This window comes from Equus quagga, chromosome 11 (genome assembly GCF_021613505.1).
Source record: "Equus quagga isolate Etosha38 chromosome 11, UCLA_HA_Equagga_1.0, whole genome shotgun sequence".
NCBI classification, from domain to species: Eukaryota; Metazoa; Chordata; class Mammalia; order Perissodactyla; family Equidae; genus Equus; species Equus quagga.
Genome location: NC_060277.1, coordinates 67,304,356 through 67,327,149, shown reverse-complemented (window position 1 = coordinate 67,327,149; position 22,794 = coordinate 67,304,356). Strand labels below are relative to the sequence as shown.

The window sequence follows — 22,794 nt, the reverse complement described above, 5'->3', positions numbered from 1 at the left end:
CCAGCCCTTCCACGGGGGCATTTCCAGCCCTAGGTCGGCAGTGTCCTAGAGGAATTGGTGGATAATGGAATAGAGCCATCCAGACAGAGAATGGGTCCAGGCCTGCGGGAAAGGCAGGGCCAGTTGAGTCATCCTCATGTGTGGGTGGGGCTCCCCCTCTTTGAGTCACAACAAATGCCTGCTGGGGCTGTCCCCATGACTACAGGTTAGTCTCCTAGCACTCCCCTGCCCCTTTATGGCAAAAAAGGGGCAATTCACTAAAAGGATAATAAGTTCACTTGTGTGAGAAGGATCTCACCCTTCCTTAGTCCACAAAAACAATTTTATTAACTCAGTAAGTGAAGACCCAGTCCCTTTGCACCCTCAACCCCCTCAAAAGGATGGGGTTCGGTAAGGGAGAAACCTGGGGCGGAAATGTCCCCTATCTCTCAACATAGAAGACTGGGAGGAGGAGGAGGAGGAGGAGCTGTGCAAACAGGTCAGCAGAAGTGGAGGGGTGAGGGGAGCATTAGACCAGGATGGCAACTGAAGAGGAAGAGGAGGAAGGAGAGGCTGGAGGATCCGCTGAAGACCCAGGAAAAACATGGGGGGCTGGGGCTAGGGAGCCAAAGGAGGGGGGAAGTGTGGGACTGGAGCCCAGAAGTGGGGTGCGTTCCGAGGCAGGGTGGTCCCTTGGCTCCCCTGCCTCATCACCCTCTTGCTCCTGAGTTTCTTCTTCCTCCTCGTCCCCAGGACCCCGATGAACGGGCTGCTTGCAGATGGGGCAGGTCTTCCGGGTCTGAGTGAGCCAGGGGTCCACACAGCGGCTGTGATAGGCTGCAGAAGAGAATGAGGTGAAGCACCTGGTGCCTGCTGGTGGAACAGGGACCTGGACACAGGAAGTGAGGGCCTCACCATGAGCACAGGGGAGCACCCTCAGCTTGTCTCCATCCTCATATTCATCCAGGCAGATGGCACAGACATCATACTGGTCTCCTAAGGACGAAAGGAGTCTTTTTACTGAGCCATCCTGGACAGAGCCCACAAGAACTCACTCTGGGAGGCCTCTGGTGGAGCTAAACCCTGCAAAAGTTAGTTTCCCTGGTTTTACAGAACCACTGGAAGTGCTAAGACGGGCAGGGTAAGGCCAGGGTAGAACATGAGGAATTTGGAGTTAGAATGGACAAGCAAAGAGCAGCAGAGGTAAGACGGGAAGTGGGTTTTTTGGAGGGAGGTGTAAGGGTGGAGAGACAGGGAGTGGGAGGAGCGGAAATGGGGGGGCAGGGCTTCTGTTACAGCCTTATATGGGCACTGGAGGCTCCAGGGCCTGAAGACCCAGCCCCTCCTTACCTGTTTCTTCCTTCTCAGACTCAATCCTCCCCATTCCTTCCATTTTTCTTCTCTCTCCACTTTCTCCCTTATTTTATTTCTTTTGTGAGGAAGATTGGCCCTGAGCTAACATCTGTGCCCATCTTCCTCTATTTTATGTGGGATACCGGACAGCATGGCTTGACGAGTGGTGCTAGGTCAGCACCCAGGATCCAAACCTGTGAACCCCGGGCCACTGAAGCGGAGCACGTGAACTTAACCACTATGCCATTGGGCCAGTCCCCCACCTTCTCCCTTATAAACAAGTTTGGGCCTCCATCATTTCCCCCAACTATTCCACTTAGTCATTTTTGCCTTCCATCTCCTGCTCTACTCCTATCCTGTCCTCACTGTATGTATGGGAAGGAGGAGGAAAAATGGCATCTCAGGCTGATACCTTCTCCCTGCCATCTTTCTTTGCCCCTTATCTCCTGGGCTCAAATTCCTTCAAAACGAGGTAAGCTGTGGGAAAGGCTCTCCTTTCCCCTATCCCCCTCACCCTTTTGATAGTCATGTGTAGGAATCTGTTTCAGCTGCTCTTTGGTCAGTCGATTCCGCTGGAGCCGTTTCCGGTGCTGGATACAACGAACTATCTGGGGAGAGTGGGAGTGGATGGACCAGGCTTAGGGAACAGAACTGGACAATCCAGTAGAAACCATTCCCACCTCCCAACTTCAGATCCAGCCTGGCTTTAAAGGCCTTGGCTCTTCCCATCATACTCCCTGAGCTACTCACCATCACTGCTCCCATGGCCAAAACCAGCAGTCCCACAATCCCTGTGAAAGGGATGAGGTAATAGCCCAAGGGGAAGCTATTGTCTGGGACCAGAAGCACCCGAGCCCTGGGAATAGGAAGACCAGTATCAGAAGGGCAGGAAAGGCAGAGGAACAAAGTACCTGGCTCTGGACAAGGCCCGTGGATGGGAAAGGGGGTGGGAAGAAAGTCAAGAGGCAGAGTAGGAAGGGCTGAGGCTGAATGGTGGGGGCACTGAGGCTTGGGCTCCAGGTTAGCAGTGAAGTGCTGAAGGAAAAGGGGGAAGGAGGGACATGTCCTACCCCTTCTCATAGACAAAGAGGGCACGCAGGTACTCGGAGCTCCTCTCCCCAATAAACACAGATGGGATCCAGATCTGCTGCTGGATTTCCTCTGCAAGGATCAGGGCATTACACTGGGACCCAACCTTCCACTCAAATCCTTTAGTAACCCTAGCATTTGGCTCTTTTGCCCCATTCCACCCAAAGGACTGACTTCTTTTCCCTACACTTTCAGCCCTTTCACCATCTCTCAGTCTGAGCACTACTGAAAACCCAGCTGTCCAAATACCCCAGCCTTACCACTATTCCACACCATGTTCAGAAGTTCATTGGAATTCACATTGTGTACCACAGCTGCACCATACCCAGCCTTCTGAGCATTTAGGACCTAGGGAGACAAGGCAGGAGATAAGGAGCCATCATGGGCCTTACCTCCCTTCATTCCTGGTGCTTTTTTTTTACCCTCAGCTTCCCAGCTCCCACTCCACATTCAGCAACCTTGAGGTCAAAGTTGCAGTCGAATCTTCGAAGCAGTGCAATAAAGACTGACCCGTTGACCGGGGCTGGGGGTGGTGGGGCAATGGGGCTGCAGGCATTGGCTGGGTGAGCCTCCACAAGGAAGCCCTGGAGAAGAAAAGCAAACAACAGCTGGATTTCACCTCCCTAGGTTCTGCTCCCCACAGGGCCCCACCAAGCACACTGGCTCTCACAAGCTGCATGTCTTCTATTCCTCACTTCCTTCTCATTCCTGGGGCCTGAGCATCTGGCCTGAGCCAGAAGTCTACCTGTTCTCTTAGCCTCCTGAAGATGCAATGACATCCAACCCTCCCTTTACCGACCCTCCCAATATCCCTCTCTCTGTCCCAAATGAGCTAATCTATACCCCTAATCCAAGCTGATTCAAGTTCTTCTGCCTTCCAGTTTCCCACTGATTGTAATTCAATTCTCCACTCATCCATGTCACTTTCTCTCAAGTTCTGTTTCACATTCCCTTCTCTGGTACATACTCACACAGAACATACTCCCCTCTGTTAAAAAAAAAGACAACAGGCCCAAAATGTAGTAACTCGTGCTAAGCCCCACCATTACCGAATCAAGACTTGATAAGTAACTTAATTACAGTTTCAGCCTCCCCCAGGAATGGAATCTTAAACCAGTCAATCTGGAATTACCTGGTCAGCATCAGTGAGGTAATCTGCCTGACAGACCCCTGCTGTCTCCTAAAGAAAGTTGGTCTTGCCACAATCAGCTTTTTGCTAGTATAACTTCCTTGTCTGGTCCCCTTCTGCCTATAAAAGTCTTTCACTTTGTACAGTTCTTGGGAGCTCCTTGCTATCTACCAGACGGGATGCTGGCCGATTCATCAATCACTGGGTACAGCCAGTAAGATCTTTAAAATTAATTTGGTTGAATGTTGTTCTTTAACACCTCCCTTTAATTTTCCAAATACTCCTCTTACAAACAAGCATACTGATATCTATGACCCAACTGAGTTCTTACTATGTGGCAGTCTTTGTGATGAAGTACTATAAAACTATTTATCTAATTTAATCCCCATAATAACCCTGAGATAATTTCTATTATCCTATTTTACAGGAAAACAAACTAAGGCTCAGAGAGAGAATAAACTTGTCAAAGGACATAGAACCAATGACCCACGGAGCTCCAGAGACTCTACTGATAAGCACCACTTTGCCCTGCCTTTTATCATAGTCCATGCGCCCTCTTCCTGTAAGGCTTAGAGTTCTAGGGGCAGACTTTGTCTTCTCCCTCTAGATTCTACCCTGGATGTGCTTGTGCATTTAGTTCCTAAGTGGACTCTTTTCCTACTTCCAGCTTTTACCAAAAGGCAAGGTTCCTCAACCCCTACTAAGGATGGAGAATTTAGGGAAACAGGAAAAAGGTAAGAAAATCACCTGAAGTCCCTCTTGGCTCAATGCAGCCCCAAAAAGAGCTGGAAGGTCTGCAAAGTCCATGCTGGCATTGTGGTCCGAGGTCTGCGGACAAGAGAGTCCATGGTCCCCTTCAGCATGCCACCTCTCTCTTGAGCGCCCTTCCCTCATCTGCCCCTCAGACTCACCGCTCGAATGAGCCCCCGGATGGGGGCTGCTCCCCACAGCACAGTGGCCACAACCACAGGAAGCTGGAAGGCCGCAGGGTGCATGGCAGCGGGAGGGGAGAGGCTAAGGAGGCCGCGTCTCGGTAGCAGGAGCAGATGCGGAGTTCCGCCTCCTCTCCGCCCCGCTTCAGGATCCCAGGGGTCCAACCACCCCCAGGTCCCACTTCCCAGCTACATGGGGGCGCGGGGAAGGAACCCTGACTCGGGGAGTGATATATCCAACCCGTTTAGTGGCGCTGGGAGGGAGACTAAATATATCCTTTTCTGGAATAGGGATAAAAACGGGGAAAGCGGACAGAGGCAAACACAGGTGATAGAAAAACTTCTGGAAGGGTGGGGGAGCTCCAGGAGGTGGGACTTCCGGCCAGGTGGGCCGTCTTCCTATCCCCTGGAAAAGGGTTTCCGGTAAAGAAAGTCAGACCGCTTCCAGCATTGGATGCTCGAGATGAAGGACTTCCGGTCCTAAAAGGCCGGTTAAAAGAAAGGTTAGAGGTGGAGGCAGTGCGTGTGAAGATGGAAGGAGCACTGAAGCCCCAGAAGACGACCTAGTCGTTTCCCGCTTAGTGTCCGGGATCCTGGAGCTGCCCAGTTTACGAACCTGTCCTCCCTCTGGCCGCCGCCGCTGCGGTACGTTCAGGTCTCGCGAGAGTCTTGACCAGACTTCCCTCCCACCAGCTGAAATCTTCCTGTGTCTATCGCGAGAGATCTCCTGACTCTGGCTCGCCTACCTCACTCGATCTCGCGAGATCTTCAAATAAGCTCCTCTCTATTTTCCCGCGATTCCAATTCGGTGAAAACTGCGTCGCCGCTCTGGCTTTCTAAATCAGCCACACCCCTTCCCGTACCCATCCTTGAAGCCCCTCCTTTAGCTCCGCCTTATTCCCGGCCGCCTTTGCGCTGCTCGCCTGCGCCTGCGCCAGCTTCCAGCTTATGCTGATCGTGAGAGCTTGAGGGGCGTGCGCGCGCGCGCGCCCTCCCCCTGTTGCGCGCGCGGTGTCACCTTGGGCGCGAGCGTGGCCGCGCGCGCACGGGACTCGGAGCCGGGGGCCATTGAGTGGCGATGGCGGCGACGGCGAGTCCCGGGGCTGGTGGGATGGACGCGAAGGCCCGCACCTCCCCTAAGTCCGTCAAGTTCCTGTTTGGGGGCCTGGCCGGGTAAGCTCAGGCCCCAGGGATGGGAAAGGAGGATGATGGGACGGGTGCGAGAAACTGGGCCCTGTTCATCCTTGGGTCTGTTGCAGTGAACTGAGCCGGCATGGTGTCGGCGCAGTCCCCAGAGTATTGCAAGGTCCTTGATGCCCTGCCAGGATCTTTTCACCCATTGCAGGGCCCCTACTGGGCTGCGTGCAGGGTTATTACATAGTCCCTGTCAGGCCACCTGAGTTTCCCAAACCATTGCTTGGCTCTGCCGGGCTGTATGGGGTTTCAGGTCATTGCGTGGGGCTTCTCCTGGACTATGTGGAGGCTCAGGTCATGAGTGCCCACCTCTCCTTCCTGGGTCAGACTGCATGTGGTCCCAGGTCACTGCTTGACCTCCTTGGAGCTGCATGGAGCACTTTGATGATTGCCTGGCCTCTCCTGGACTTTTCAGACCCATTGCTCTTGGTACACACAGAGACTCATACACATGCCCGTCAGCCTCCTGAGCACTGAGACAATCGCATGGCAGGCCCTGCCCTTTGTGACCCCTTGTTGCCAGGCTCCATTGGGCATTGGTAGATCTGGGACACCTGGCCCTTGACTCCACCCCTGTCTTCCTCCAGGATGGGAGCTACAGTTTTTGTGCAACCCCTGGACCTGGTGAAGAATCGGATGCAGCTGAGTGGGGAAGGAGCCAAGACACGAGAATACAAAACCAGCTTCCATGCCCTCACCAGCATCCTGAGGGCAGAAGGACTGAGGGGCATTTACACTGGGTATTGGGGGCATACCATGAAATGAGGGATAGGGTGTGGTTGGCAGCTCCAGACCTTGGCCTGATGCACTGACCCCTTCACTCCCCAGGCTGTCAGCTGGCCTGCTGCGCCAGGCTACCTACACCACTACTCGCCTTGGCATCTATACCGTGCTGTTTGAGCGCCTGACTGGGGCTGATGGTACACCCCCAGGCTTTCTGCTGAAGGCTGTGATTGGCATGACTGCAGGTGCAACTGGTGCCTTTGTGGGAACACCAGCTGAGGTGGCTCTTATTCGCATGACTGCCGATGGCCGGTGAGTTCCAGGTCTGAACCTGCCCCCAGCCCCATTCCCTGGAATCTAGAATGAAAGGATTGATTTCTTATCCTAGATCTAGAGCAGAGCATTCACTTGTTCTGGCCTCCCTTTCTTTGCTCCTGCGGGACAGGGTGGTCTATCCTGAGCTTGGCCTCTCCCTGCCTTCCCACCAGGCTTCCAGCTGACCAGCGCCGTGGCTACAAAAATGTGTTTAATGCCCTGATTCGAATTGTCCGGGAGGAGGGGGTTCTCACACTATGGAGGGTGAGTAAAAGGGCTGGAGACTTGGGGGACGTGGGGTCGGGTCTCGGCCATCTCTGATTTTTTCCCGCTCTCCCACCCCAGGGCTGCATCCCTACCATGGCTCGGGCTGTTGTTGTCAATGCTGCTCAGCTTGCCTCCTACTCCCAATCCAAGCAGTTCTTACTGGACTCAGGTGAGGTCCAGAGCTGGGCCCTCAGCTCCCAGCTTGGCCTGGGCCAGCTCCGAGCTGACTGCCACCCCCTGCTCCACCTCCCCCAGGCTACTTCTCTGACAACATCCTGTGCCATTTCTGTGCCAGCATGATCAGCGGCCTGGTCACCACTGCTGCCTCCATGCCAGTGGACATTGTCAAGACCCGGTGAGTATGCGGGCCTGGGCCTGGAGATGGATAGGAGGGCCCCCTTTATGTCTCTCATGCCCCTACCCTCCTCTCCTTCAGGATCCAGAACATGCGAATGATTGATGGGAAGCCAGAATACAAGAATGGACTGGTGAGGAAGCAGGGCGGGGGGCTTGGGCTGGAGGATTGGATGTCCTGGGAGGGCAGTGAGGGTAGCTGCATAGGAGGGACAGGGCGCCAGAGGCCAGGTCCTAGCCTCAGCACCCTGCCTGCCTGTCCAGGATGTGCTGGTGAAGGTCGTCCGCTACGAGGGCTTCTTCAGCCTGTGGAAGGGCTTTACACCGTACTATGCCCGCCTGGGCCCCCACACCGTCCTCACCTTCATCTTCTTGGAGCAGATGAACAAAGCGTACAAGCGTCTCTTCCTCAGTGGCTGAGGCGGGCGAGGGGCCTGGAGCCGGTGTGCTGGGGCTCCCACTCGCCCGCTGCTCCTGCAGTCAGTGCACCCCCGGGGGGCCTGGACTCTGCTGCCGGGGCCCCTCTATTTATTTTCCCTCCACAGTGTGGTGCCCCCTCTGCGGTAAAGGACTGGTCTGTCCCACCCCTGCTCCAGCTTGCCCTGCTTGTCCTGATCCTCATGACCTCTCTGTCCCTGCCGGTGCCTTGGGGGGAGTTGGGAGACTCCCTGAGGATTTCTGGCCTCCTCTTGGGTGTTAGTTTCAGGACACATAGGACAGCAAAAGATCCGCCCCTTCTCAGTGGGGAAACCGAGGCAGAGCCGAGGGGACAGGAGAGAGCAGAAGCTGTCAAGATGGTCAAAGGGTCTGCAGGGGGAGGACGTGGCCCTCCCTGCACCTCACTGAGGACGTAATCAATAAATTGGATTGATGACACCACCCCAAATCTGGAGAGTTGTGGGGGCAGGTGGGAGAGGAGACTGGACAAAGAAGCAGCTGCTCCTGAAGAACAGGACCTGGAGTTTTTAAGAAAAATTATTAAAGACAAGCACCCGCTGGTTTTACGCAAATGCTATGTAAATGAGTCTTGCTGCAGCAGTTGACCGGGTGAGGAAAACCAAGACTCAGGCCCTGGGGGCTTCTTCCTAGCCACTTGCCACAGACAGATGCATGAGTCGGCTCACGTTCTCCCAGGAAAAAGCCTCTGGGGTTGTGACTGCTTCTGCAGCCTGAGAAGGGAGGGAATCAAGAGGCTCTGAGGGGAAGCCGGCCTGTGGGAATGCAGGGGCAGGACCCCAAAGCCTGGAGGCTTGAGGAAAGCGAGGGTGGTATTAGAGACTTGATCTGGGCCCCCGGCTGGGGGGAGTTCTGCCTTATCTGTTTCTTTAGAAGGAGATGTGTGATTCCCAGGCCCTGCCCTCAAGGAGCCCAACAGCCTCTTGGGGCATAAAAGGGCATGGGAAGGTCAACTGGAAGGAGGGCTGGGCAGCGGGAGGCCCGAAGGCCTTGAGCCAGGCCAGGGGACAGGCAGGCAGCAGGTGGGAGCTTCCCCCTTGGCAGGGCCTCCTCAATAGAAGAGGAGGTGGTGCCTCGCCGCCTGGCGTCCCTGCTGGGCCCTCCCACCTCTGCGTCTCTGCTTACCCCCTCCTTGCACATGCTAGCCTGGGCCACAGTGGCCACTTTGAGACACTTGGAGGCTGGACCTTGTTCTTAAGGAGTTCCAGGTCCAGAAGGGAAGATGACACAGGAGCAGTTGGGAAACTGGGAGTGTAGCAATAGACCATTACTTGGAGCACCTGGCCCAGCCTGGGGGAGGAGAGACCTGTGCACAGTAGCAGTTAGGCTGGTCGGGGAAGGGGATGGGGCCGCACTTCTGGCTGATCTGAGAGCAGAGGCTTAGAGGAGAAATGCTGGGGAACAGGTGATCTATGCAAAGTTTGAAATAGCTGGAGCACAGGTTGTGAAGTCTGTCAAAGCTGAACTGTGAGGTGGGGGTCAGTGCACAGAAGTCCTTGATCGCCAAACTCAAGAGTTTGTCCTCTACCGGGAGAAGAGTTCAAAGCAGGGGAGAGATGCAGTCAGGTTTTCAAGATAAGAAGGTTCTTCCAACACCGTCTGGAGGAGGGGGTCTGTGGAGCCAGAAAGGCTCAGGCTTCACTCCCATTCTCTGGGCCCCAGTCCTTGGATTGCAGAGAAAGCCCCACCCAGCGTGGTAAAGGGAATGGCAGAATCTATTGCACAATGGAGAGCAGTGGGTTCCATTTGTCTGTGTCCTAGCTTGACAGCAGGAAACCCAGGACTATTCAGTAAAACCCACCAAGGTGGCACACACCACCAGGCCCACACCCTTCTGTCCTTCTGACCTGGGCAGAGCAGGAGAGCTGCATTTCTGAGGCCACAAGTGTGAACAGACACCCACCTTCGCTCCTAATGCTGCAGGCTGCAGGCAGGCCTCAGCAATGTCACAAAGCTCCAGGGAAACATGGTTCTTGAGCTGGACCTGGAGCTTGGGGTGGCCTGGTGGGTGGTCACCCCTGGAGGAGAGAAGGAGGCACCAGGTGGGGGAAGTGCAGGCTCAGACTAGAGCTGTTTGGGCGAGTAGCGTAAGGCATGCAGGGGGCAGTTGGGGCTGTGAGATGCTGGTGACAGTGCCCCAGCCACTCTCCCTCTCCAAAAGAAACCAAATTTTCTTCTTTAAATTATTTTTTATTATACCAATAATACACGATGGTGGAAAACTAGAAAATGCTAAGCAGAGGAAAATGAAAAACCACCCATATCTATCCTACCCAGAGAATCAGGGCTCACATCTTGATAAATCTCTTTCTAAGTTTTCTTCAAAATGCAGATACATGTCAGAACCACGCCCTATTCTATTTATTTGCTTTTTCCTAAAACTTCCCAAAAGTGATGGGGTAGTAACCCCAAAAGTGGGGAAAAACAAAACAAAACCATGTGGCATTGGGAGCTTGGTTCTGTGGGCCACCCCACTCCATCTCACTACTCCTGACTTGTGGGTCTGGGTTGTGTGCCTGTGGTGTGAAGAGGAGGCTTCTGACGAAGGAAAAGTAATGAAGACCTTCCACTGACCCTGTGCTCCTTTCCCCCTCACAGCGCCTCCCCCCCTCCAGCTAGATCCTAGTAGGAAAGCCCATCAGAGCCTCTCTCAAGGTCCCCAAACCACCCCCCTCAGAGGCTGTGGCCGGAGTACCTAATGCTCACTGTACCCAGCAGGTCCTGACCACGACCCAGACTCAGGGCAGAGGGCCGCCGTCCTGCCACCAGGGGCCCCACGCGGCCATTAGGCCGTACCCACAGGAAAAGGCTGGAGCGGAAAGTGGGGAGTGACCCTTGAAGGAAAAGCAGCCAGGCCTGGGGCACAGTCACTTGCCTTCCCCTCTGCAGCTCCAGATGTGTGGTGTGTGTGGCCGTGGCCAGGGCAGCAGACTGGCCAAAGTCCAGGGCCTGTGGTTTCCCGTGCTGGACCCAGGTCAGCAGCAGGATGAGGACCACAGAGGCAAAGAGAAGCCAGAGGAAACTCAAAATGTAGAAGCCCAAGGGGAGGAGGCAGCAAAAGTCAGGGTTGAGAAAAGGGTCATTTCTAGAGCTATCCAAATTCTCTTGACCCATCCCAAGGACCATCAAGGAGTTGCTATCGGTCTTGGGTTTTGTGGATTCTAAGTTAGTAGTGACTGAGGTGGGCTCTGGGGTGGTGGGCTCTGGGGTGGTCGGCGTGGTGGTGGGCTCTGGGGTGGTCGGGGTGGTGGTGGGCGCGGGGGTGGTCTGGGGGGTACTGGGGGTGGTGGTGGGTTCTGGGGTACTTGGGGTTGTGGGCTCTGGGGTGGTCGGCATTGTGGTGGGTTCAGTAGGGGGTTTTGACATTTTGGAGAATCTGATGAATTCTGTGATGTATGGGAATGTGGTCTGTTTCTTAGTGGACTCTTCAGCTGGGGGCAAGTAGGGCATTTGGCTCTGTAGAGAAGCACTAGGTTCTAAGTAGAGTAGGCCTTGGTGGGTTGTATTGGCTTCAGTGTTGGTAGAGAAGCTGACCATACCCCTCATGGTCGTCACCTCCTCTCTATAGTCATCATAGTCTATGTCCTCATCACCAGCGGTGGGGCAGCCCTCCCCTGCGTAGGTGTAGACGGGTTGGTTGTCACATTGCACACTTGCCACATTGGGGGTCATGGCCTTGACATCTGTACCATTCTTCCATAGGTAGACATTCTTCTCATTGTCCTCCAGCCAGCGCTTGAAATAGAGGATCTCACAGTTGCACTTCCAGGGGTTGTCGTGGAGAAAAGCAAAAGGCAGGATGAGGTCCCCAAAGAAGCGCTTTGGTATTGTGTACAGCCAGTTCTGTTGGAGGTAGAGGGTGTCGAGGTCCTCCAACCCATCCAGGAGCCCAGGGGGCAGCTCCTGCAACCTGTTCTCAGCCAGATTGAGCTTCTTCAGCTGGGGTGTGGGCCTTAATAGATCAGGGGGCAGACTCTTCAGTTTATTGCCACGCAGGGAGAGCTCATGGAGTTTGCTCAGGCCATTCAGGTCATGAGGAAACAAGGAGGTCAGCTGGTTGAAGGAGACATCCAGGGTAGTGAGTGCTGGCAGTGCTTGTCCTAGCAAGGGCAGGCGTTTCAACTGGTTGTGGGAGATATCCAGGGTATCCAGCAGTGGCAGCATACTGTCAGTCGTCAGCGTGGTCAGCTGGCATTTAACCAGGTACAGCTGAGTGAGGTGAGTCAGAAACACCGCGGAGGACGTAGAGAAGTTGCCCAGGGGATTCTCATCCAGGTGGAGGATAGCTGTGTCTTTTGGCAGATCGGGAGGCAGCGTCTTCAGCCTCCGATTATCACAGTTCACTTCCACCTTGGCCACTTTGGAGACCTCACAGATAGATTCGGGGTGTGAAGGGCTTGGCAGCAGGAGCAGCAGGAAGAGGAGAGGCATGGGGACCTGTCGGCGAGGGGGGCTTGAGTGGGCAGCCCACTGGCCCCCAGCATTATTCCCCCAGGCCCTAGCCCCCACTGCCGCCTCCAGGATCCCTTCCAGAAACTCAGCTCCCACACCTCCCAATCTCTCCACTCCCCTCTCCTACCCTTGCCCCCCAAAGCCTAAACTGCTAGCTCCAGGTCTTTGGCTCTTAACCCTCCCTCACCCCCCCTCCCCCAGCCCCAAGCCCAGCTTACAGGCAGGCAGAAGACCTCTGAAGGCACAGGGCTTCTTCTAGGGTGTGACTCGGTTCTTCTCTCTTCCAGCTCCAGGGAAGGCAGGAAGGGGGTGGGGACTGAGAGGAAATGCTAGCCTGATAGGGACTCCTGTGACCTGCAGAACAGTCTCCCTCCCGGACATAGGCCCTTATCACCTCCTTCCACAACTTTCCCCTAAGCCCTTCTTTTGGCTCTACTCTTTCCCACTTTCCTTCTACACTGGGGAGATTGAGAGTGACTCCTCCAACCACCACTCTCATCCAGCTCTTAAAAACCTCTCCAGCTGCCACTCTCACTTCCCCTTCACAGCTACATTCTTAGAGTTGCCTAATTTTAATCCTTGTTCCCTCTGTCTTCATTCTAGTCTGGTTCCCCCCAAGCCCCACTCCATTGGGTTAGTTATTGCCAAGGTCGCCAGTGCCCCCCACTCCTCTGCATCCACTGGACACCTCTCCTTTATGATCTTACTTGTTTTCTGCAGCCTGCATCCCCATGGCCACTCCCACCCTGGGACTCATGGCACTAATTTTCCTTGTTTTCCTCTTACTTCTCTAGCTGGCCCTTCTCAATCTCCTTTGTGGATTCCTCTTCCTCTGTCCTTTAAGAAAAATTAACCTTCCCCCAGAGTTTGGCCTTTGGCCCTCTTCTTATGCTATACAAACACCTGAGATTATCCTCATCCATGCCCTTGCCTTCAACTACCACCCCAACCCCAGTGACTCTCAAATCTTTATCTGTAGCCCAGACCCCTCTCCTGAGACCCAAACACATATACCCCACTGCCTTTAGAATTTCTTGGATGTCCCACAGGCACTAAAACAATATGTTCAAACCTGAGCTCGTCATCTCTTTCCAAATAGCTTATCCTCTTGTGTTGTCCAGCCTGGGAAATGGTACCCTCATCTACTCATTTATCTACCCATTCAGTCAATACAAACAAAATCCTTGGCAGTCATCCTAATGCCTCCCCTCCTTCATTCCCACATCCAACCTCTCACCAAGTCCCACTGACTTTACCTCCTAATCTCTCTCAAATCCACTTCTTTCCATCCCCGCTGCCACCATTCCTAATCCAGGGGGCCATCTTGTCTCTACTGCTTCACTGCTCAGCTCCCAGCTGGTCTCCCAGCTTTCTGACTTCCCTTCTTCTCCCCATTCCCCACTGGAGTGGTCCTTCAGAACTTCAAATTTGCTCATATCCTTCCACTGCTTGAAACTCATCAGTGGCTCCTTATAGCTCTCAGGAGGAAGTCTTAGATCCCTAACATGGCCTACAGGATCCTGTGTGATCTGATCTTCCTACCTGTCCAGCTCCATCTCTTAACACTCCACACTTCACTCGAGATCATTCTCATTCTTTTTTTTTTTTTGAAGAAGACGACTAGCCCTGAGCTAACATCTGCCATCAATCCTTCTCTTTTTGTTGAGGAAGACTGGCAGTGAGCTAACATCTGTGCCCATCTTCCTCTACTTTACATGTGGGATGCCTACCACAGCATGGCTCGACAAGTGGTATGTAGGTCTGCACTTGGGATCAGAACCGGCAACCCCCGGGCTGCTGAAGCAGAACATGCAAACTTAACCACTGCACTACCGGGCCGGCCCTCCTCTCTCTTTTCTTTTGCTTGAGGCAGATTAGCCCTGAGCTAACGTCTTTGTCAGTCTTCCTCTATTTTGTATGTAGGTCTGTGCCCAGGATCCGAACCTGTGAACTCGGGCCGCCAAAGAGAAGCACACTGAACTTAACCACTATCCTGTGGGGCCAGCCCCTACTGCCCTTTCTAATGAGGAAAATGTCCCACCTCCTGTCCCCCAGGAGGAGCACCATGCAACCACATGAGCCTGCCCCTGTCTGCTCCCCACTGGTGGCAGACAAGAGGTGGACACTTGAGCCAGATGCAGTTAATCCATAGACTTGCTGTTTGTATAATTTGCTGGCTGCAAAATGTATTTGAAAATGTAGAGAAAATGAGACTGTAAGCAGCAGGAAGTGAGGTGGGAAGTTGCATAGAGAGAGGCCATGACGTGGAGTAAGGGCCCTGAGGCTGTTGGGTTTTGCTGCATTGTATCAGTTAGAGTTTTTAGTGGTAAGCAACAGAAAATGTTCTGGCTAATTTAGGCTGAAAAGGAGTTTATTAAAAATACATTGGTGGGGGCCGGCCCCGTGGCCGAGTGGTTAAGTTTGTGCACCCTGCTTCAGCGGCCCAGGGTTTCACCAGTTCGAATCCTGGGTGCGGACATGGCACCACTCGTCAAGCCATGCTGAGGCAGCATCCCACATGCCACAACCAGAAGGACCCACAACTAAAAATACACAGCTATGTACCGGGGAGCTTTGGGAGAAAAAGGAAAAATTGAAAAAAAATTACATTGGCTACTTCACAGACTTGTCAGTGAGGGCTAGAGAACCAGACTTGGAAGTATGTCAGCCAGGAACAGGGCCCAGAATGAGGCTGCAGAACCAGTCTGGTGAGCAAAACTCTGCTCCTGCTGCAAGACCAGGTCACTGAAGCTTGCACCCCTCCAGCTGCTGAGCCAGCACAACCTCCCTGTCGCAGAGAGAGAATCCTGCAGCACCCTTACTCCTTGTGATATCATCTCCCGATTCAAAGTCTGGGTGTGAGTCTGACTGGTCATGCACCTGTGGCCCAGCTGCAAGGAAGGCCAGGGAAGCAAGCATCTGGCATTTTCAGCTTCTTTAACAGGAGGCAGTTCTGCTTCTCCAAAGATTCTTAAGTTGAAAGATTTGGCCGACAGAAAAGACATTCATATGCTTTAGCACCTACTAAAACGATCCTATGTTTTACTTTCTTCAAGTGTCAATGTCCCGAATTTCTTCTAATTTTGCATTTTTGAATGCTTGGGATTAACCCTAATTGGCCATTATGGATTATTCTTTTAATATAATTCTAACTTGGCGTGCTCACATTTTATTCAGAACTTTTACATCTAAGTTAGAAAATAGGAGTGATCTGTAGATTCCTTTTGAGGGCCTTCATTTTTTTCTGTTTGTTTGTTTTGTTATTAGAGTTATGCTGCCCTTGTAAAATAAGTTGGAAATTTTTATATTCTCCGGAAAAGTTAGAAATCATAGAGATTTTCTGTTCTCTGCAGGTTTGGTGGAAATCACCTATAAAACCATCTAGACCTGATGCCATTTGGGGAATACCTCCTCAAATACCTTTCTAATTCCTACTGTAATTATAGTAAGTCTGTTGAAGTTTCCACATCTCGAGTTAATTGTGGTGATTGATATTTTCTAATGAAATATCTATTTCGTGTGACTGTTCAAATTTATTATTGCAAGTTTGAACATTTATACTTTCAACACTTGTTAAAATCTCCTTATCTATAGTTATGACCCCAATGTTGTTTATTTGTATTTTCCTCTTTCTGTCTCTCTTCCTTTCTCCCTCCCTTTCTTTATTCATCAGACTTGCCAAAGATTGGTCTGTTTTATTGGACTAGTCAAATAACCAGATTTATTAGTTTTACTAGTCAATTGCTGGGGTTTTTTTGTATTTGATGACAAATGTCTACTTTTATCTTTAATAATTCCTCATACTTTGAGCTTATTGTCATGTTCTCTTTCTATCTTCTTGAGTTGAAATCTTAGTTCACTTATTTTCAATCTTTCCTTCTTGTGCCATCTCACGTGTCTTATCATGTAATACCTAAGGTGAATATTTGTAATTTTTTTATCCAGCATCCATTCCTCTTAGATAAGAGGACCCCAGTTTCCTTTTGGGAGATTACACCTCCCCACATGAGTGAAAACTTGATGGGACTATAGAAGTAGGCACTCTGACCTCTCACTTTGGAGACCAAAATGTCTTTGGAAGTTCCTTCCACTAGATTCTTCTCGTCACCACCTGAGTTCAGCCCAGGGATGTGACCTAATGATAGACAACTTTACTCATTCTCCTAGGACTTCAAATGGCGAATGAAGTGACAAAAGAAAAGAAAACAGAACCGGACTTCATTCATTCTCCAAAGTGCTCAGGAAAAGCTGTAGAGCAGTTCCTGCTGCTAAGGCCCCCAGAGCCACCTGATTTCTGAGCCGTCCTAGATGGTCAGTGTTCTCTTAGACCCCAGCGAGCTCCTGCATCTTTCCAAGAAGTCTCTGTTGGATTAAGTTAGGTAGAGTTGATTTCTGTTGCATGCGTCTGAAGAAATCCAATTCCATGCTCTAGTTGTGGTTCATTTGTAAAGAGTTTGTGCAGAAGACATTGGTTGGAAGTCTATTCAAGATCCATTCAACTTTTTCCCCTTTTTTTGAGAAATTACTCCTACCCCATCCTTAGGATTTTTGGTGGGAAGGACTCTAACCCAGCTGTATGAGCGGACCTCAGTCAGTCACTAGACTGCCTCCCCTTTGACACAGTTTAGGGCCCAAACAAATACCCTGATATAAGCTGGTCAGGGTATCCCATGGTCAGAGTGACTGGTCCAGAGATAGAAGCAGGAAGTAAGTTGGTCCTTTCACAACAAAGCCCAAGACTTCTGTTGGATGGTTGAGGTATACATACTTTCTTTGGATGTTGACAAGGAAATATGTGACCCCAGGTGAACTGTTGGCATCTATCTTGTGTTCGCATGGACATCTGGCCTTAGGATGAAGCTAATGTCAGGGAAGTTATAATGAAAAAAATGGAAAGAAACCAAGTCCTTGGCGTCATTGAGATGCTGTATCAAACCAATTCTGAAGTTCAGTGAGCCAAACATCCTCTTATTTTTTAAAAAACCAACTGGTTTTGGAATTGTTACTTGCAATATAATGAGCTTTAAGAGATAAAGATTGTATTTTCCATTTTTCTTTTTTTTACGTGAAATTATTTACAAAGGTATTTAAAAATTTTCAGGTGAGGGGGCTGGCCCCATGGCTGAGTGGTGAGGTTTGCACACTCTGCTTCGGTGGCCCAGGGTTTCACTGGTTCGAATCCTGGGCGTGGACATGGCACCACTTGTCAAGCCATGCTGAGGCGGCGTCCCACATGCCACAACTAGAAGGACCCACAACTAAAAATACATAACTATGTGCAGGGGGGCTTTGGGAGAAAAAGGAAAAATAAAATCTTTAAAAAACATTTTTCAGGTGGATTTTTTAAAATTAAACTTTTTATTTTGAGATATTTATAGGTTCACATGCAGTTGTGAGAAATAAAACAGAGATCTCATGTACCCTTTACCCAGTTTTCCTGAATGGTAACATCTTTATCATAACCATGATATTGACATTGTTCTGTCAAGATACAGAACATTTCCATCACAATAAGGATCCTTCATGTTACCCTTTTATAACTACATCCACTTCCTTCGTACCCCCACCCCTCCTTACACCCTGACAACTACTAATCTGTCCCTCGTTTCTGTAATTTTATCATGTCAAGAATGTTATATAAATGGATCATACAGTCTATAACCTTTTAGAATTGTTTTTTTCACTCAGCATAATCCCCTGGAGATTCGTCTAGGTTGCTGCATGCATCAGTAGTTCATATTTTTTTTATTGTTGAGTAGAATTCCAAAGTATGGGTGTACCACAGTTTGTTTAACTGTTCCCCGGTTGAAGGATTCTATGCTGGTTCCAGTTGTTGGCCATTACAAATAAATTTGTTATAAATATTCGTGTACAGATTTTTGTGTGAACACAAGTCTTCACTTCCCTGGGGAAAATGACCGGGAGTGCAGTTTCTGGGTCACAGGGAGTTGTGTGTTTATTTCGGGCTTTGTCTTTGGGTTCATCCTGTTTGGAGTTTGCTCAGCTTCTTGTGTGCGTGTGGAAGTTTACGTCTCTTGCCACATTTGGGTAGTTTTCAGGCATTATTTCTTTGAGAACTTTTCAGCCTCCCTCTCTTTCTCCTCTGTTTCTGGGTCTCTGATGACACAATGGTAGATCCTTTTCATAGTCCCACAAGTCCCTGAGATGATTTTTTTAAGTCTGTTTCTCTCTTGTTCAGAATGGGTGACTGCTGTTGCTGTATCTTCTAGTTCACTGATTCTTTTCTCTGTTTCCTCCATTCTGTTGTTGAGCCCATTCACTGAGCTTTAATTTCAGATATTATATTTTCAGCTCTAAAATTTCCAGTTGGTTCTTCTTTATTTTTTATTTTATTTTTTTTTTAAAGATTGGCACCTGAGCTAACAACTGTTGCCAATCTTTTTTTTTCCTGCTTTTTTTTTTTCTCCCCAAAGCCCCCTGGTACATAGTTGTGTATTTTAGTTGTGGGTCCTTCTAGTTGTGGCATGTGGGATGCCGCCTCAGCATGGCCTAACGAGCGGTGCCATGTCCGCGCCCAGGATCTGAACCCTGGGCCACTGGAAGCGGAGCGCACGAACTTAACCACTCGGCCACGGAGCTGGCCCAGTTGGTTCTTCTTAGATCTTCTATTGCTTTGCTAAAGCTTTCTATTTTTTTTATTTGTTTCAAGCCCATCATAATTTCTTGTTAAAGCATTTTTATTACAGCTACTTTAAAATATTTTTCAGATAATTCTAACATCTCTGTCCTTTGGGTGTTGGCAGCTATTCATCGTCTTTCTTTCATTCAGTTTGAGGTCTTCCCAGTTCTTGATATGATGAAGGATTTTTAATGGAAATATGGACGTTTTTGTATTATTTTATGAGATTCTGGATTTTATTGAAACCTTCTGTTTTACCTGGCTTTTTCTGGTACTGTTCTGGCAGAGAAAAGGGAGATGCTGCCTCTTTACTGCCAGGTGGAAGTAGAAGTTCAAGCTCCCCACTCAGCCTCTGTTGGTATCTGATGTGGGAGGCGTGCTTCTCCTTACTGCTGGGTAAGGGTGGGAGTTCCACTTCCCCACATGGTCCCCACTGCCACCTCGGTGAGGATGGCCTCATTGCTGCTGAAATGAGTGAAAGTTCTGACTCACCAGTAGGCCTCCTCTGACACCACCCCAGCGGGGACGGGGAGCGATCCCTCATTACTGCCCGTATGGGATGGAAGTCCAGGCTCCCACTGGTCTCCATTGACCCTGCAGTGTGGGAGGCCTCATTATCAGCTGGCCAGGGTGAAAGTCCCCACTCCCTACTTGGCCTTCCTGGAAACCACCCTGGCAGGGATGTTGGGGTGCCTCATTACAGCCCAGGGAGGGTGGAAATCTAGGCTTGCCTCTCGGCCTTTGCTGGTGTGGATGTGGTTGGGGCCACAGTTTTTCTGTGGTATTTGTCTGGAGCAGAGTATTTATTTTCTACGTTTTCTGTCTTATTAGGCTGCCCCTTTCCTGGTCCTTTGGCTAGAGAGAACAAGCTTATGCTGGGGCTTTTTCGTCTGTGCCTGTGGTGTTTCCAGGTTGCCAACATCTTCACCTCCAAGACTGGGACGTGCAAGACAGAAAGAAAACCCAGAGAACTCGCCATCATTGTGCTGTTCCCTGGGTCCCAAGGTCCCTTGCCTTTCTGCCTTCTTCTCACCACTTTTCATCTTCTTATTTTTGCTCATATATAATGTCCAGGGTTTTAGTTGTATTTAGTGGGTGGAACAGGGAAAAGTACATCTAGTCCATCTTCCCAGAAGCAGAAATCTCTCAGGTAGATTTTGCTGCCTTTTTATTACAAACCTCTAAATTTATTGCAGTTGACAATCAACATCCCAGGTATGGTGTGATGGTTAATTTTATGTATCACCTTGGCTCACACTCACCATTTGTTAACATTTTGTCTCATTTGCTTTATCACTCTTCCTCTGTTTTTTCCTGAACCATTTGAGAATAAACTGGAGACATCATGCCCTTTACCACTAATATGCAATGTGTGTTTCCTAAAACAAGGACATTTTCTTACATAACTGCAGGATACTTATTAATTTCAGGAAATTTAATATTGATACAATCCAGTTCATATTCCCATTTTGCCAGCTGTCCAAAAAATGTCCTTTATAGCTTTGTTTTACCAGTCCAGGATCCAATCCAGGACCATTTCTCTATAGTTTCCTTTAGTTCCTTAACTTGTCTTTATTTTTAATGAGTTGACATTTTTGAACAGCACAGTCCAGTGGCTGTGTAGAATATCCCTCAATTATGTAGAATTTCTCTCAATTTGTCTGATGTTTCTCAAGGTTGGATTTGGGTTGTTTTTCTGGCAGGAATATTACATGAGTGACGTGTCTATCTCAGTACATCACATCAGGAAGTACATTATTTCAATTTGACCCATTACCAGTGGTGTTAACTTTGGTAACTTGGTTAACATGGAGTCCACGTGTTTCTTCACTGTCAAGAGTCTATTTTTCCTTTTGTAACTAAGAAGCACTTTGGTGGAGGATTTTTTTTTTTTTTTTTTTTTTTCTTTAAAGGAGATTAGCCTTGAACTAACATCTGTGCCAATCTTCTTCTACTTTATATGTGGGTCACTGCCACGGCATGGCTGATGAGTGGTATAGGTCTGAGCCCTGGATCTGAACCTGTGAACCTGGGCTGCCCGCCACAGAATGCACCGAACTTAACCACTATGCCGTGGGGCAGCCCTGTATTTTGATACTATGTAAATATCAGTTCCTAATCAAACTTTGGCCCACAAGTTGCAACATCCATTGATGATTATTGCCTGAATCAATTATTGCCATGAAGGTTGAAAAACATTTTTGTTGGAGGTGATTTCAGTTTATTCCCTTTTCCTTGTAACCAAAAGAACCCGACTAACACAAAAATTAGAATCAGAAGAGGGGTTTCATGGAACTGACACTGAGTGTCAGCAGGTGGAATGGAATGTTTCTATCCAGGGTTTCACAGCCGCTAAGGAAGCCATCCCCCGGGGTCTCCTGGGCTGACAGCAGGAGCCCTCTGTCAGTGGGGATGTGGTGGATCCGGTGGCTGTAGCTCTGGCTGAATTCCAGGAGTGAAATGGTTTTTCGAGCTCTCTAGACTGGATTAGGTACTATACTGTAAGTTCCCACAACCCTGCCAAAGTTATCATGATACTTTGTCTTAATGTCTGTCTACCCCTCTAGATGGCGAGCTTTGGGACAGCAGGCACTCAGGAACAGCCCATGCTCGGGGGTGGGGTGGAGAAACTGCTGCATGCGCTGAGGGAGGAGTGAGCACATTAAATAAGACACCTCCTTCGGCTTCTCTCTCTGTGTCTCATGCCTCACTTTTATGTGCTTCCTCTGGTGTCTCATTATAGTCTTAACAATGATCCTGGGGCCTGCCTGGTGGCAAAGCGGTTAAGTTTGTGCGCTCGCTTCTGCGGCCTGGGGCCCCGGTTCTCAGGTTCGGATCTCAGGTGCTGACCTACACACCGCTCATCAAGCCACGCTGTGGTGGCGTCCCACATACAAAACATAGAGGGCGATTGACACAGATGTTAGCTCAGGGTCAATCTTCCTCACCAAAACAGAACAAAACAAAGATGCTGCCAAAACGCTACCTGCACACTTGCTGAAAAGATGCCACTTTTGGAAAATGTGCTCCTCCTGCCGGCTCACTCAGCAAAGCCAGTCCAGCCACATTTCTGCAGAGATCACGTTCCCTGTTGCGAACTTTGTTCGCTGTTGTAGCCCCAGTGCTGGCATGGTGCTTAATAAAAATTTCTTGAATAAATGAATGAATGAATGTCAGCAGAGTAGGCAGACAACAGTGGGTAGGTCTGTGATAGCCTTGGCTGAGCAGAAATTCTTAATTTTAGTGTATTGAAATCCATCAATGTTTCCTTTTATGGTTTGTGGTTTTGGTATCTTGTTTAAGAAAATCCTACCGCAAGGTCACAAAAATACTCTCCTACATTTCCTTCTATTAGCTTCCTAGTTTAACCTTTTGTTTTAAAGTCCTTAATCCGTCTGGAGTTTACTTTTATAGATGGTGTGAGGAAGGGTACAGCTTGATTTCTTCTTTCCTCTTAAAGTGAGGCAGCTACTTACCCCACTTGCTAATCTAACCTGTGACCACTGATGTTATCCTGTCTTTATCCTGTATCAAGCTTCCGAGCGCACATGGTCTGTTTGTGTGCTCTCTATTCAGTTTCCTTCTCTTATTTGTCAGTTACTAAGCAGTACCAATTGTGGGGGTTTTTGTGTTGTTGTTGTTTGCTTGTCTGTTACGACTTTTGTGGTATGTTTTAACATCTGGCAGGGTGATTCCCTCCTCTTTTCTTTTTCAAAACTGATGTGGCGGGGCTGGCCCTGTGGCCAAATGGTTAAGTTCATGCTCTCCACTGCGGTGGCCCAGGGTTTCGCTGGTTCGGATCCTGGGCGTGGACGTGGCACTGCTCATCAGGCCACGTTGAGGCGGTGTCCCACATCCCACAACTAGAAGAACCTGCAACTAAGATATACAACTATGTACGGGGGGGATTT

General features: G+C 49.9%; 3 protein-coding genes across 7 annotated transcripts; 1 reads left to right on the top strand and 2 right to left on the bottom strand.

The window, feature by feature from the left end:
* Positions 1-304: 304 nt before the first annotated feature.
* On the bottom strand, positions 305-5,356 carry RNF167 (ring finger protein 167). 3 transcript variants are annotated; one of them, XM_046675530.1, is made up of 10 exons: positions 5,229-5,356; positions 4,462-4,962; positions 4,298-4,378; positions 2,880-3,005; positions 2,682-2,769; positions 2,403-2,493; positions 2,083-2,188; positions 1,847-1,940; positions 895-975; positions 305-816 (listed from the first exon to the last, which is right to left on the bottom strand). In XM_046675530.1, exons 2-10 carry the CDS (start codon positions 4,543-4,545, stop codon positions 509-511), a joined length of 1,059 nt encoding a protein of 352 aa, XP_046531486.1. In that variant the 5' UTR covers positions 4,546-4,962; positions 5,229-5,356; the 3' UTR covers positions 305-508. The 3 variants fall into 3 exon arrangements, with proteins under 3 accessions (XP_046531486.1, XP_046531488.1, XP_046531489.1); XM_046675532.1 differs by having other exon boundaries at positions 5,099-5,240; XM_046675533.1 differs by lacking the exon at positions 2,880-3,005.
* SLC25A11 (solute carrier family 25 member 11) lies at positions 4,981-20,203 on the top strand. Of its 3 annotated transcripts, none has more exons than XM_046675535.1 (8): positions 4,981-5,127; positions 6,264-6,416; positions 6,505-6,711; positions 6,888-6,978; positions 7,060-7,150; positions 7,237-7,336; positions 7,418-7,469; positions 19,715-20,203. In XM_046675535.1, exons 2-8 carry the CDS (start codon positions 6,265-6,267, stop codon positions 19,973-19,975), a joined length of 954 nt encoding a protein of 317 aa, XP_046531491.1. In that variant the 5' UTR covers positions 4,981-5,127; position 6,264; the 3' UTR covers positions 19,976-20,203. The 3 variants fall into 3 exon arrangements, with proteins under 3 accessions (XP_046531491.1, XP_046531490.1, XP_046531492.1); XM_046675534.1 differs by lacking the exon at positions 4,981-5,127 and adding an exon at positions 5,422-5,655 and having other exon boundaries at positions 19,715-20,196; XM_046675536.1 differs by lacking the exons at positions 4,981-5,127; positions 19,715-20,203 and adding exons at positions 5,425-5,655; positions 7,600-8,214.
* On the bottom strand, positions 8,399-13,927 carry GP1BA (glycoprotein Ib platelet subunit alpha). Its single transcript, XM_046675529.1, has 2 exons — positions 12,462-13,927; positions 8,399-12,228 (listed from the first exon to the last, which is right to left on the bottom strand). The coding sequence occupies exon 2, from the start codon at positions 12,220-12,222 to the stop codon at positions 10,465-10,467; it is 1,758 nt and encodes a 585-aa protein (XP_046531485.1). The 5' UTR covers positions 12,223-12,228; positions 12,462-13,927; the 3' UTR covers positions 8,399-10,464.
* Positions 20,204-22,794: the final 2,591 nt, after the last annotated feature.

What these genes read in the sequence shown, in the direction of transcription:
- RNF167 (XM_046675530.1), bottom strand. Translation starts at nt 4,545, where the DNA reads ATGCACCCTGCGGCCTTCCAGCTTCCTGTGGTTGTGGCCACTGTGCTG. An exon ending in GAACATGGTGTGGAATAGTG is followed by an intron (nt 2,494 to 2,681) that starts GTAAGGCTGGGG and finishes TGATCCTTGCAG; the next exon opens with AGGAAATCCAGCAGCAGATC. An exon ending in TGGCCATGGGAGCAGTGATG is followed by an intron (nt 1,941 to 2,082) that starts GTGAGTAGCTCA and finishes CACTCTCCCCAG; the next exon opens with ATAGTTCGTTGTATCCAGCA.
- SLC25A11 (XM_046675534.1), top strand. Translation starts at nt 5,561, where the DNA reads ATGGCGGCGACGGCGAGTCCCGGGGCTGGTGGGATGGACGCGAAGGCC. An exon ending in CTGTTTGGGGGCCTGGCCGG is followed by an intron (nt 5,656 to 6,263) that starts GTAAGCTCAGGC and finishes GTCTTCCTCCAG; the next exon opens with GATGGGAGCTACAGTTTTTG. An exon ending in GCAGTTCTTACTGGACTCAG is followed by an intron (nt 7,151 to 7,236) that starts GTGAGGTCCAGA and finishes CACCTCCCCCAG; the next exon opens with GCTACTTCTCTGACAACATC.
- GP1BA (XM_046675529.1), bottom strand. Translation starts at nt 12,222, where the DNA reads ATGCCTCTCCTCTTCCTGCTGCTCCTGCTGCCAAGCCCTTCACACCCC.